Source organism: Leptopilina heterotoma, unplaced genomic scaffold (assembly GCF_015476425.1).
Source record: "Leptopilina heterotoma isolate Lh14 unplaced genomic scaffold, ASM1547642v1 Lhet_47, whole genome shotgun sequence".
Taxonomy (NCBI): Eukaryota; Metazoa; Arthropoda; class Insecta; order Hymenoptera; family Figitidae; genus Leptopilina; species Leptopilina heterotoma.
This window is the reverse complement of record NW_025111098.1, coordinates 40,221-54,624: the sequence shown is the minus strand read 5'-3', so window position 1 is coordinate 54,624 and position 14,404 is coordinate 40,221. Positions and strand designations below refer to the sequence as shown.

The following is a 14,404-nucleotide window of genomic DNA, read 5'->3' as shown; positions in this document are numbered from 1 at the left end:
TTAATGATTTTTTTCAGTCTCAAAGCTACTTTTTGCTAGTTTTTTAAAAATTAATTATTGAGTACGAAGCCTGCATTATAATTTGTTGAATATTCAAAAGTATTCTTGGTTCGAAAAATTAGTTTTCTTTTGCGATAAACAAAAATAAATTTATAAAAACAAGTTTTAAAACTTTTTTATTAGCAAAAAAAAACTTTTTAATGAAAAATAATCTTTTTTAATTTCTAATTATTTATTCTAAATATTTATTATCAATATTTCAGTGAATGAACTCTTAAGTTGTAATAAAAAATAAATTGTAAGCCTTAATAAATAAATAAATTAAACAAATTTTATGCCCTAAACCCATTTACATAATTATGTAGACGTAAAAAAAGACTTATTAAGAGTTGATAATATTATGATTCTAGTTCTTACAATAAAATAATAGTTTATTTATAATAATTATCAATATCATACGCAGGTTATTATTATTGATCCATTTTCAAATTTACCTCGAAATATCCAAAGCGTGATTTCCGGTTATTTTGGAACGTTTTTTAAAATTTATAATATGTTATTTTTGAGCTTTTTGAGTTTTGCAACTGTATAGTGTCATGGCAATATTTCCTTTTATTACAGTTAGCAAAATTATGTTATTCTTTCTTATAAATATCAAAAGAGTAAAACTTAAACAAGCGTGGCGTATATACTATTCTAAAAATAAGAAAGTTGAGATTTTTGAGGTTAGGAATCAACCATATGATCGAATGTTTTCATCTGCGTTCGTCTTGACCGCGTCTTGACATTTCTAATGAATTTTCTTTCAAAAATTGAAAAACACAATTTTTAAAATGAGTTGGGAAGTAAGTGCAGCTCCAATGTGTCGAGCTTGCATGGAAATTGATGGAACTTTCATTTCTATGGACGATGAAATCTTTAATAAGAAAAATTTGCTCAAAAAACTTATCGAGTTAACGTCTATTCGCGTAAGTACATAACTTTAATATAATATTTAAAATTCTATCCTTTTTAATAAAATGGTTCATTTTTGAAATTGTTGATTAATAATTTTAATATTTCTTTGAATAAAAATGTTGAAATCGCTATACATTTTAAACTAGATTTCTATTACACAATTGTAGGTTATCTTGTTTGGAAAATAAAAATTTGCGTTATTTAATTTTACACTAATTGCAATATTGTGTGTATAGATTGATAAGAACGATGGCCTTCCAACAATGCTGTGCACAAAATGTGCTCATCGTACGAGCGCTTTTTACAAATTTAAACAGCAGGTTATTGAATCGGAGAAAAAACTTAGAAAAATGTTCCAAGTTTCGAGCGATTTTGTCAAGGTAATATTCAATTAAGCCTTTATTACCTAGGTGGTGATAACAATGATAGAATTATTATCATTAAAAGAGCAAATTGATTATAATTTTCTATCAAAAATTATATTTTTTGGTGTATTGTTTAAAGCGTTTAAAGTATCTCGGTAAGAAGAGAATTAAGAGAAATTAAAATTGTTACAAATATTGTTCATTTCTAAATTTTTTAAATTTCAAACTGATATTATTATTAAAGTGCCATGTTTTAAGTTTTTTAGAGACAATAATTATCTTTTTGTCAGGGACGTTTACCAAAGTCGAATTTTCTTTTTGTTTCGAATTTTGAAAGTAAAACAAAATTAGGAATGTATTTTATTTCTGATTTGGAATCTACACGAAATTTTACTGCCTATTAGTTTCGTTTCCATTGATCGAAACAAAAAGTCGATTCGAATGTAAATTATTTAATGAATAATTTTACTTAAGTAATTGTTTCAAAATTAATTGAATTTTTAAAGAATTGTGTTTACAATTTTCATAAATAGACGAGCTTCAAAAGATTTCAATTTGAAATTTTATAAACTCTCAATTATGAATGAATTTAATTGGAAATTCTAAAGAACTTATAATATGTAAAGTCATTAACGTCCGAGTGGTTTTAATAATAATCAAAATAAGAATAACTAATTACAGAAATTCAATTATTTTCAGAAGTGATAAACTTCTTCGCATAAATTCAATTATGTTCAAAAACTTTAAAAAAATTTCGTCAAAATTTCAATTATCTTTAAAAATAAAAAATTCTTCTCCAAAATTAAATTATCTTCAAAAATTTTAATAAAATTCTTAGCAAAAATTTAAATTATTTTCAAAAATTTTCAATATCTACTATTTTTTTAATAAAATTTTCAAAAAGAATTCAATTTAATAATTTAAAAAAAATTTTGATAAAATTCTACACAAACATTTAATTATTCACATAAATAATAAAGATTTCACAGGAATTCGATTATTTACAAATTTTTTTATGAATTTCTTCGCAATAATTCTATTATTGCAATTTAATTACATTTATAAATAATAAAATTCTTTTTAAGGATTCAATTATTTTCATAAATAATTAAACTCATTGCGAAATTTCAATTATTTTTAATACAATTTTAATCAAATTTCTCAAAAAATGAAATTATTCTTAAAATTTTTTATTAAAATTCGTCAAAAGAGAATTCAGTTATTTAGAAATTCGTTGATAACATTCTTTATGAGAATTCAATTATTCAATAAATTATTTATTTTTGTATTTAAATAATTAAATTCTCGTAGAATTTTCTAATAAGAATTGATTTAAAAATGAATTTCAGTTAAAATTTTAAATAATAATTGAATATTAGAAGCATTGTAGAATGAACTTTTGGAAATATTTGATTTTTGAAAAAGTTTTAAATTAAAATCTTTGAAAATTTGAATTTTTCATATACTTTTAATTAACAATTCTGTAGAACTAATCTTTTTGAAAAATTTTAATTCCAATTCTTTGGAGATTATTAGATGTTTTTAATTTCTAAAATATATTTAATTGAAGAATTAATTAAAATAATTGATTTAAAGAAAAATTTTAGTCAAAAATTCTAGAAAATAATAATTGAATTGAAATGATGAAAATATTTTTGAAACAGATACAGTAACAACAATAGATACTTTTAATCAAAATTTTCTTTCCAAATTAATTATAATTAATAACTTTAAGAAAAATTATTTTAGAATTTAATTATTTTAAAATAAATTTAATTCTTTGCAGGAATAAGAAAAAAATCTAGGTATTGCTTTAAAATTCATTGCGATTAAAAAGATTTTAAAGTGAAAAGATATTTAAAGAGAATTAGGTATTCGTGGTTGTTAAGTATTTCAAAAATAGGACACCAAAAATTAGAATTTTTATAGGAATTCCGATATTCTTTCAGTTTTTTTTGATAAAATTCCTCGATATTTTTCTAAATTCCCTCACCAATTTCATTTTACCTGATTTTTACTAATTTCCCTCATTTGTGGCAACCCTAATTAAGAATTAATTAATTAATTAAGAAATTTAAAGTGTATAGACTTATTTTACAAAGTTTAAAATATATTTTTAAAAATTCTTTTAATTGATCAGATGAACAATTTAAAATTGATTGAGATTTAAAAAATAATCAAAAATAGAGATGAATGCACTATGAATTGTATGTAATAGAAAACTTTAAGGAGACTTTCTGGTCAAGGATTTAAAAAAATAGATTTTTCTTTTTTTTGCTTTTAAATGTTCCTTAGAATCATAAAATTATTGTCCCAAAAGATTTTTGAAAAATTATGCAGAAGAAAAAAAGTTATTAATATTAACCAATAGTTTTGAGTGTTTTAGAATATTTGTAACATAAATAATTATTTAAATAGCTAAGTTTTTTTTACTGGAGAATAAGAAACTTCTATCATTTGTGAAATAAATCTAACTTTTTCATTGAACTTTTAAATTTACTATCCAAAATAATATATTTAATGTTTAATACAAGTTCAAAAATTAATATTAAAAATGCGAACATACGTATTATTTCAAATGCTAAATTATTTTGCAGGAAGACGTTTGTCAAGTTCACGAGGAAAAATTGGAAAATTTGCAATTTTCACAATCTATTATTAAGCCGAAAATAATAAATTTAGTGGACGAAAAACAATCACAGAACGAAACGCAACAAGAAATGCAACTATCAAAAGATGAAACCAACGAAGTAGTTGAAGAGATTTGCATTGATTCCCAAAATGTTCATTTGTTAAATAGTGAGAAGAATGAGACAATCGCAAATATTGTCAATTCCGGCGATGTTCAATACGCAATAACTTACGTACCTAACGAAGCTTTAAACCTCATGCTAAATAGAGAGGCTTTTCAAGCAGTTCTTGCAAACCCGGAAATCAGTTTGGCGAGCACAACCAGCAAGCAGACTGCACCAACGGCAAGCAATTTGCCAGAAAATGTAAGCAACGGAGATGTTGATTATGTGCAATCGGTTAGTGATTTATTTGGGGCAATTCCTCCAGTGGAAAGACTGTTGACTATTGAGAGTGCAATGGAAAATGAAGCGAATGTTGCAAACACGGAGATAGAAGTGCTGTATGCGAATGCTTCAGCAACTCAGGAGAAAGACTGCGTTTCGGATTCGAATGAAAACTCCCTGCTTCTTCACGATAACAACAACAGGGAAAAGGAAGCAGAGGAGAGCAACGACTCGGACTCGGATTATTTCATAAGTTCCAAAGACGACATTCTGGGCAGTCTCAACGACACGATAACGAGGGTGAAGGAGATAAGGGACGGGAACGAAGTGCAATTTCAGTGCAGCCTCTGTCTTCAGAATTACCAGGAACTGTCCAAGGTGTTGACTCACATCGTCGACAATCACGTGCCAAGCAACGGTAACAATACTAACTATAATTTCAAATTTAGGATAGAATATATCGAAATGTAGAATTGGCCAAGGAAAAGTCAGGGATTTTTATTAAAAGTACTGGAAAAAATTAAATTTTTAGAATTTGTAAGAAAATTCTGAATTTTGGTGTATTTTTTGTTTGACTCATAAACTAGGAAATTACCACGAATTCCAATTTAAAACATTCAATTTTTTCTATTTCTCACAATTCTGACAATTTCTGAAAATAAAATTCTTTTCAAATAACTTACAGTACCGGTCAAAATTGAGAATCCACCCATTTTCAAGGGAATGAAAAAAAATTTTAAATATAAAATTTATGAAAACTAAAATTTTTTCGATATATGTTTTGAAAGATGATAAAACTTTGAAAAGAACAAGATCTTTCAGAAGTCATTTGAACAATATTTTATTTAGATATTTTTAAAAAATCGTCATTTTCAATGTTTTATAAAAATTTAAATAACTTCTAAAATAATGAACGCTTTTTAATGATCTTAAGCTTATTTTAATTTTTTCAAAATGAGAATTACTTATAGGCATTAACGTGTAATTTTTTTCTTAGAAAATGCAGGCCGTCAAAGTTGGACCAAAAAAAAATTCAGATTTTCCAAGAGAATTTCATAAGAAAAATATATTTGATTTTTAAAAATTATTTTTCTGTTAACAAGATTTTTTCAAATTTTTTCAATTTTTTTGGTCGAAGTTTGACGACCTTGCTTTTTCTAAGAAAAAAATTACACGTTAATGCCTATAAGTAATTCTCATTTTGAAAAAATTAAAATAAGCTTTTTTAATTTTTTTTTTTTTTTTTTTTTTTTTTTTTTTTTTTTTTTTTTTTTTTTAATAAGCTTTTTTATTCACATTTTTATAAAACATTGAAAATGACGATTTTTTAAACATATCTAAATAAAATATTGTCCAAATGACTTCAGAAAGATCTTGTTCTTTTCAAAATTTTATCATCTTTCAAAAAATAAAAAGAAGAAAATTTTAGTTTCCATAAATTTTATGTTTTGAAATGTTTTTCATCCACCTGAAAATGGATGGACTCTGATTTTTGACCGGTAGCGTAATTCTTGAAAAACTATCATAAAATTATTACTTAGAAATAATTTAATGAATAATATTACTTAAATATTTCAAAATTAATTAAACTTCAAAAGGTGTTAATTTTAAATTTTCGAAAATTTCAATTTTGAATGAATTTTATTAGAAATTTTAAAGAACTTGGAATTTTCAAAAATTTTAATAATTCAAATTCTTCTCAAATTAGTTCAATTGTTTAATATATATTTAATTAATTATTAAAAATAATTAACTTATAGAAGAATTTTATTTAAAAATACTTAGAAAAATTGAATTTTTGAGAAGTTACAAATGATTGCTGAAATGCAATTATTTTCAAAAGTAATAAATTTTTTCGTAGAAATTCAATTACGTTCAAAAAATTATAAAAATTCTGGTCAAAATTTCAATTAACTTTATAAACAATAAAATTTTTTTCCAAAACTCAATTATTTTCAAAAATTACAAAATTCTTTGCAAAAATTCAATTATTTTCAATACAATTTGAATATAATTTTTAGAAAGAATTAATTATTTCTTAAAAATTTTATTAAAATTCGTTAAAAGAATTCAAATATTTAAATTTATACTTCAATATTATTCTTATTTTTGTATTTAAATAATTGAATTCTCGTAGAATTTTCTAATAAAAATTGATTTAAAAATGAATTTTAGTTTAAATTTTAGATAATAATTGAATATTAAAAACCTGGATTTTGAGAAATAATTAAATTTTGAAAAGGTTTCAAATTTAAATCTTTGAAAATCGGAATTTTTCTAAGTTTTAACTAACAATTTTGTAGATTTAATTTTTTTGGAAAAGTTTAGGGTCAAGAAGAAGAAGAAGAAGAAGATTATTAAAAAACATGAAGAAATCAATGATTTTAATCCTATTCTTATTAATAAAATTTTTCAAAAGAATTCAATTATTTAAAAAAATTTTTAAATTCTACGCAAACATTTCATTATTTTCATAAATAATAAAACTCATATCAGACTTTCAATTTTTTTAAATACAATTTTAATGAAATTCTTTGAAAAATAAAATTATTCTTAAAAATTATATTTAAGTTCATCAAAGAAATTCAATTATTTAAAAAGACATTTTAATAAAATTCGTCTCAACAATTCAATTATTTTCAAAAGTAATAAAATTCTTAGCAGAAATTCAATTGTGTTGAACAATTTACAAAAATTCTCGTCAAAATTTCAATAATCTTTATAAATTTTTCTCCGAAATTCAAATATTTTCAAAAACTTTAATAAAATTCTTGGCAAAATTTCAGTTATTTTCAAAAACTCTTATAAAAAAAAAGTTTCAAAAACTCTTTTCTCTTTGGAGAAATTCAATTACTTTAAATAAAATTTTAATCAAATTTCCGAAAAATAAACTTATTCTTAAAAGTTTTATTAAAATTTGTCAAGAGAATTTAATTATTTAAAAATTTGTTGACAAAGTTCTTTATATGAGAATTCAATGTTGAGAAACATTCATTTATTCAATAAATTATTTATTTTTTCATTATAAATAATTGAATTCTCGAAGATTTTTCTAGTAAATATTGATTTAAAAATGAATTTCAGTTAAAATTTTAGATTATTATTGAATATTGAAAGCAATATAGGGTAAATTTTTAGAAATAATTTAATTTTGAAAATGTTTCGAATTAAAATCTTTTAGAAAATTTGAACTTTTTATACTTTTAATTAACAATTCTGTAGAATTTATTTTTTTAAAAAAGTTTAATTGAATTTTTCTTTAATTCTTGAAGTTTTTATTTTCTAATATATATTTAATTGAAGAATCTCAGAATAATCAAAATTACGTAAAAATTAATATTGAAAATAATTGAATATTTACGAAGAATTCTATCATTTTTGAAAATAATTGAATTCTCACGGAGAATTTTATCAATTTTAAAAATAATTGAATTATTTCGAAGAATTTTATTCAAATTTTTTTAAGGATAATTGAATTCCTGCGAATAATTTTATTATCTATAAAAATAATTAAATTCTGGACAAGTTTTTTAAGGAAATTTAGAATTAATTTTTCTGAAAAAGTTTAGGTAATGCGGAATTTTTTTATAATTATTTAAAGTTTTTAATTTCTAATTTATTTTTTTGAAAAATGTCAGAATAATCGAAAGTTTAAGTAAAATTGAATTATAAACAAATGGATTTAAAAATTCTCAAAGAAGAACTTTTTCAAAAATTATTTCGATTATATTCGATATCTTCTTGTTTTATAATAATAAATATTCTTATAATATGTAATTGAATTTAAAATTTTTGAAAATTTTAATTTCTGTAAAAAAATAATTTAAAAACGAAGTTATTGAAGTTTTTGAGTAATTTTACAATTAAAGAAATTCGTAAATAAATGTAATAGAACAGGAAAAAAGTCGTTTTGTCTGGAAATCAGGGAGTTTGGTAAAATTAGGAATAAAATTAAAAATTAAAGATGGTAAAATATAAACGTGGTTTTAAAAACCTGGAAAAGTGAGGGAATTTGAAATGAGGAAAATAATAAATATAATAATTTTCAGGTCCCTTCTTCTGCATCGTGTGCGAGAAGGACTGCGAGAGTCGTCGGGAGCTGCGAGCGCACGTGAAGATCCACACGGGCTCGCACCCCTACATCTGCTTCCTCTGCAAGAAGGCCTACGTGATGAAGCGCTACCTGAAGCGGCACCTGGCCTGCCACACGGACTTCCCCAGGCACCGCTGCGCCAAGTGCGGCGTGCGCTACAAGATCAAGTCGGAGCTGGAGACCCACCTGACCACCCACGCGCACGGGCCCGCCTACCAGTGCGACCAGTGCCCGCGCATCTTCAACCACAAGGGCAACTACAAGCGCCACCTCCTGTCGCACCTGGACCCGCTCAACACCCACCTGCCCAAGTTCCCCTGCCGAGTCTGCGGCAAGCGCTTCCTCAACAACCGCACCCTGCAGACCCACTCGCGCGTCCACACCGGCGAGAAGCCCTTCAAGTGCACGATCTGCGACCGCACCTTCTCGCAGCAGGGCAACCTCCTCAACCACAGCAAGTCCGTGCACTCCAACCCCCGCAACCACACCTGCGAGGTCTGCGGCAAGAGCTTCAACCAGAAGGCCACTCTCCGGGACCACAGCCTCCTGCACACCGGCGAGAAGCCCTACGTCTGCACCATCTGCGGCAAGGCCTTCACCTTCAGCTCCGCCATGCGCCGGCACGTCTGGGTGCACAGCGGCGGCAAGCCCTTCGGCTGCGACGTCTGCGACGCGCGCTTCATCGGCAAGTACGACCTCAAGCGCCACATGAAGATCCACTCCCAGAGGCCCAAGCTGCAGCGACAAAGGCGCGACTCCGACGAGTCAAACGACGAGCCGAACGACGCCCACCACGCGGAGCTCCTCCAGGAAATGATCGTCCTGCAGGACACGCCCGACGAAGAGCGCATCCTCATGGAGCCGATTCTCCTGCCCGATCATCGGGCGGACGCCGTCGATCCGCAGAAGGAGTCCGAGAAGGAAAACGCCTATGCTCTTTTCAATTTAATGCAGTATAGTTAGTCCAATGTCATAATTTCCTATTTTTAAAGAATGGTCGAATTAAATTTCAAATTCCTTTCGGTAGAAGCGCAAGGAATCTAATTTATGATCTGTATTTGGACAATTTAAAGTTATATTTCAAGAAAAATCACAAATTTTTGTCAATAATAAATGATTAACATTTGAAATGAAATTTAACAAATGTTTTCTATTGACCGTAAATTGTAATTTTTATTCAAATTCAACTTTAGTTTTAAATATTAAAAATTAAATTCTTCGCCTTTCCACCAAAACGAATTTAAAATTTAATTTATCTTTTTCTTTTGAATTACGAAATTATAACATTGGACTGACTTTTGTTTTGACTGTCCGTCAGATTCTTGCTTAATGTACACAAAGAGAGTGATCTTTAGTTTATCCATGAAAAGTCATTATTAGTTCTACGTGCTCGCCTCACAAGCTTAGTTTACGCCTCGTTAGAAATTAACAAATTTCTATTACTCTTCTGTTGTTAATATTTATACTTGTATTTATACTCGTATTTATAACTAAATTAGTTTTCGAACGTATTCTCCCTATAAGGGACGATTTTACGTTTGCGAGTTAAAAACCTGAGTGAGAATCTTTTTTTTTTATAGTTATTTTTCTTCAGACTAGAAAAAAATGTGATTTATTATAAATACTCACAGTGTGTATAAAATAGAAAATTAATAAATTTTGTATTTTTGAGAATTTTTTATATTTTAAATTACACATGAAGTAATAAGTTATTTAATAGTAAAACCTATTGGTTTAAAACTACGTATATTATTATTGTTAGAAGCAATGCTATTTACAGGGCTCGAACTAGAAAAAGAACGAAAAATTCGTAAGTTTTACGATATAATTTAGAAAATATTTAAGACGTTATAAATGATTGCAGAACTTCAATTATTTTCAAAGTAAATCAAATTCTTCGTAGAAATTCAATTATGATCAAAAATTAAATAAAATTCTGGTCATAATTTTAAGTATCTTTAGAAATAATAAAATTCTTCTCCGAAATTTAATTATTTTCAAAAATTTTAGTAAAATTCTTTGCAAAATTTCAATTATTTTCAATCCTCAATTTAATAACTTTTAATATTTGCTATTTTAATCAAATTTTCCAAAAGAATTGAATTATTTTAAAAAAATTTAATAAAATTCTACGCAAATATTTAATTATTTTTATAAAATAATAAAAATTTCATAGGAATTCAATTATTTACAAATTTTTTATAAATTCCTTAGCAAAAATTCAATTATTAATAAAATTGAATGTCTGTGGTGTTTTTTAAAATTTTTTTGAAAATAATTGAATTCCTAAAAAGCGTTTTAGTATTTATGAAAATAATTGAATTTTCAAGAAAAATTTATTACTTTTAAAAATAATTCAATTCTTGTGATGAATAATGTTATTTGTGAAAATAATTAAATTTTACAAAAAATTTTATTAAAATGACTCAAAATAATTGATTTTATTGGAATAATTTTATTAAAATATTTGAAAATAATTAAATTCTTGTGAAAATTCTAATATTTTTGTAAATAATTGAATTCTTCCAAAGAATTTAAAAAAATATATTTTTTTTAAATAATTCATTTTTTCGAGGAATTAAAATCAAATTTTTAAGAATAACTACATTTTTTTGAGCAATTCGTGTAAAATTGGCATTAAAAATAATTAAAAAACTGTGATGAATTTTATTATTTATAAAAATAATTAAATTCTTGCGAACGATTGGAATTTTTTTAAATAATTGAATTTCCAAGAAGAAATTTATTACTCTTTAAAATAATTGAATCCTTGTGATGAATAGTTATTTATGACGACAATTGAATTTTGCAAAGAATTTTATTAAAATGCCTCAAAATAATTGAATTTTTTGAACGAATTTTATTAAAATCTAAATGAATAATTGAATTATTTATAAAAACTTTAATTAAAATTGTATTTAAAATAATTGATTTCTTTCGAACAATTTTATTAAAATATTTGAAAATAATTGAATTCCTGTGAAAAATTCTAATACTTTTGTAAAAAATTGAATTCTTTCAAAGAATTAAAAAAATTTTTTTTAAATAATTGAATTTTTGGAGGAATTGAAATTAAATTTATAAGAATAATTACATTTTTTGATCAATTCTTGTAAAATTGTATTAAAAATAATTAAAATCCTGCGATGAATTTTATTATTTATGAAAGTAATTAAATAGTTGCTGTGAATTTAATTAAAGTTTTCAAAAATAATTGAATTGCCGAGAAGAATTTTATTATTTATGAAAATAATTGAATTATTGCAAAAAATTTTATTAAAATATTTAAAAAGAATTGAATTTCTATGAAAAATTTTGTTATTTTTAAAAATAATTGAATTGTTCTTAACAATTTTATAAACATTGTTTTAAATAATTAATTTTTTCGAAATATAATGAATATTATGACATTTTTATTTTAAAGAATTGAATTCTTGTGGAAAACTTTATTTGTAAAAATAATTGAATTTTTCGATTAATTAAATGATTACTGTATAAAATCTTTTTGTAATTTAACAAATTCTAAAAATTACAACTGCAATTCTTCCAAAATTCAATAGTTTTTTTCTTGAATAATTAAAATTATTCAAAACTTTAATCATTTTTGAAGAAGAAAATAAATTAATCATTTTTTAAAATGAAAAATTGAATAAAAATTTTCAAATTTTTTTCAATTTAAAAATCTTTTGAAATTAAATTTTTTATTTCGAAAAATTCATAAATTCTTCTAACATTTAATTATGAACTAAATTTTTCGAAATTGAAATATTATTTAAAGAATTTTATTAAATTTTTTTAAAATAATTGAATTTCTGTGAAGAGTTGCATTAACATTTTCAAAAATAATTAAATTTCCGAGAAGAATTTTATAAAAATTCTTTTAAATAATTGATTTTTTTTAAATTCAATGAAAATTGTTCTAAATAATTAAATTCTTTTAGGAAATTTTCTGAAAATAGTAGGCATTGAAATTAATTGAATTTCAGCAAAGATTTTCATTATTTAGGAAAATAATTGAATCCTTTCAAAAAAATATAATAATTTTTTGAGAATAATTTAAAAAGATTTAAAGTCTATTTAAAAAAAAATTTGAAACAGAAAATTGTAGGTAATAAACAAATAAGGTTTCATTGTAAAATCTACTCTTGTTGTCAGATGGCGCCACTGTTCACTTTCTGCTTTCTCATGCTGGAAATTTATTGACATATTAAATTTTCGTAATCACAGAGGGAACTACTGTTTCTTTTTCTCAACAATTTAAACATTTTATTTAACGTTAAGTATTTTTTATCACTTAGCAATAAAGATTGAAAAAATAAAATTCAAATATTTAAAAAATATATTTATTTAGTTTGTTTTTCTTAATAAATAAAAAAAAAATTTCTTAAAAAAATATTTTATGAAAAGTACATTTAAATTTGCAAATTAGAAAACAAAATAAATTTTACTTACATTTGTTTAAAAAATGAAGAATGAGAATTATTTTTGAAAAATGATTAAATTGCGTAAATACAATTTTTTAAATGTATTTTATTAAAACTAAACAATTTTTAAATAATCACTTTTTTTAAGAAAATAAAACTGATTTTATTTGTTTATTTTAATTTCTAGTAAAAATTGAAACAATGACTCTTCTCAATGACACTTGAGGAGAGGAATTGAATGATTTGTTGATGTTATGAAAAAGTTCCAAATTCAAAAGTGGCGAAAAAGCAACTGCAAAGGATTAAACACTCGGTGGTTGTAAGTAAGATGAATTGTCCTTAGGATCTTTCTTGTGATTTCCTCGAAAGAAGACGAACTTTGAAGACTTTGGAAACGGAGAGATTTTCTTTTGAAAAGAATAATTTTCGCAGGATGTTTCATCTGAGAAGTCCGAAGCGAGATTGAATCGTGGTTCGCAGCGAAAACCGTGTTGCGCAGACGACCGACGCGCACTCGCGCAGGCGTGCTCCGATTGGCGGAGACGGCAGTCTCCGACTGTCATGGCCGTCGCGCACACTGCCACCGGGTGGAGAAATTCCCTCGCCGCTGCCGCCGCCGCCACCACCACCGATCAGGACGTGGGTAAGTACCCTCACTCCTCCTTCCAATCAGTCTGCATTCGCATGTTCACGAGGTAGCTCAAAGTAGCCTATCGCACTCGCCACCCCCGCTCACCTGGCCTGCACAATTTGTCCGGTACACGGCAGGGCAAAGGGTTAACCCCGAGCCAGTCGAGGTACACGCTGCGAGAGAGAGGTTAGGTCTCGATTGTACGACGGCGGCACGTCGACACCGGTTTGAATCGAACCAAATGTCACTGTGCGAAAGTGCCGGCAGTTTTGAATTTTCAATGCTTTCGCGGACTTGCCTGTGGAAGCTGGGACCGCTCGCATGGGAATTGTCAAGAAAGTAGACCGTGTCACGCGACAACCACCGTGACAGATCGCCTTTGTTTTTGGAGGTTAGGTACTGGGACCGCGCGTCCTTTAAATTCAAACAGGCCACGCGCTGCTGACAGTTGCTGGTGTCACTCCTCGTCTCAGCCGACTTGAAGGTTTTTATTTTCCCTTTCAAAAAGGACCGAGTTTTCTGCATTTTCAAACCGAATTACCTCCAAAGTCAGTACTCCAAAGTTTGAATGTTGGTAGGACCGATGACATGTGGACCGGTCCGCCGCGCCGTTGTCTTGTTTACATTCTTCACGTTTGCCGTGGCCCGTGTTATGTTTATTTCTCGACTAAAGATTTTCGCCGTATTTTCACTCATCTTCAATAAGTAGTGACTAGTAAAATAACTGTTAAAAAAACGCCGTTTACAATTTTAGCAAGTTTTTTTTCTAGCGAGTGTTTAAAAGTAAACAAAATTTTTTAATATCGATAGCTCTTCTTTTTAATAAATGTGAAAATAGACTATTTATTGACAACATTTTATTTTTATGGAAAATTTTGTTAATGTTTTTACTTTAAATATTAATCTTCCTTCCTGCT

At 26.2% G+C, this 14,404-nt stretch overlaps 1 protein-coding gene across 1 annotated transcript; it reads left to right on the top strand.

The window, feature by feature from the left end:
- Nucleotides 1-739: 739 nt before the first annotated feature.
- On the top strand, nt 740-10,106 carry LOC122507429 (zinc finger protein 484-like). The gene is made up of 4 exons (XM_043620131.1): nt 740-968; nt 1,194-1,337; nt 3,920-4,757; nt 8,389-10,106. The coding sequence occupies exons 1-4, from the start codon at nt 834-836 to the stop codon at nt 9,393-9,395; spliced, it is 2,124 nt and encodes a 707-aa protein (XP_043476066.1). The 5' UTR covers nt 740-833; the 3' UTR covers nt 9,396-10,106.
- The last annotated feature ends 4,298 nt before the right edge of the window (nt 10,107-14,404 follow it).

Bases quoted from the DNA above. Each gene is read 5' to 3' on its own strand.
- LOC122507429 (XM_043620131.1), top strand. From the start codon at position 834: ATGAGTTGGGAAGTAAGTGCAGCTCCAATGTGTCGAGCTTGCATGGAA. The intron at 969-1,193 runs GTAAGTACATAA...TTGTGTGTATAG, and splicing joins TCGAGTTAACGTCTATTCGC to ATTGATAAGAACGATGGCCT. The intron at 1,338-3,919 runs GTAATATTCAAT...ATTATTTTGCAG, and splicing joins TTTCGAGCGATTTTGTCAAG to GAAGACGTTTGTCAAGTTCA.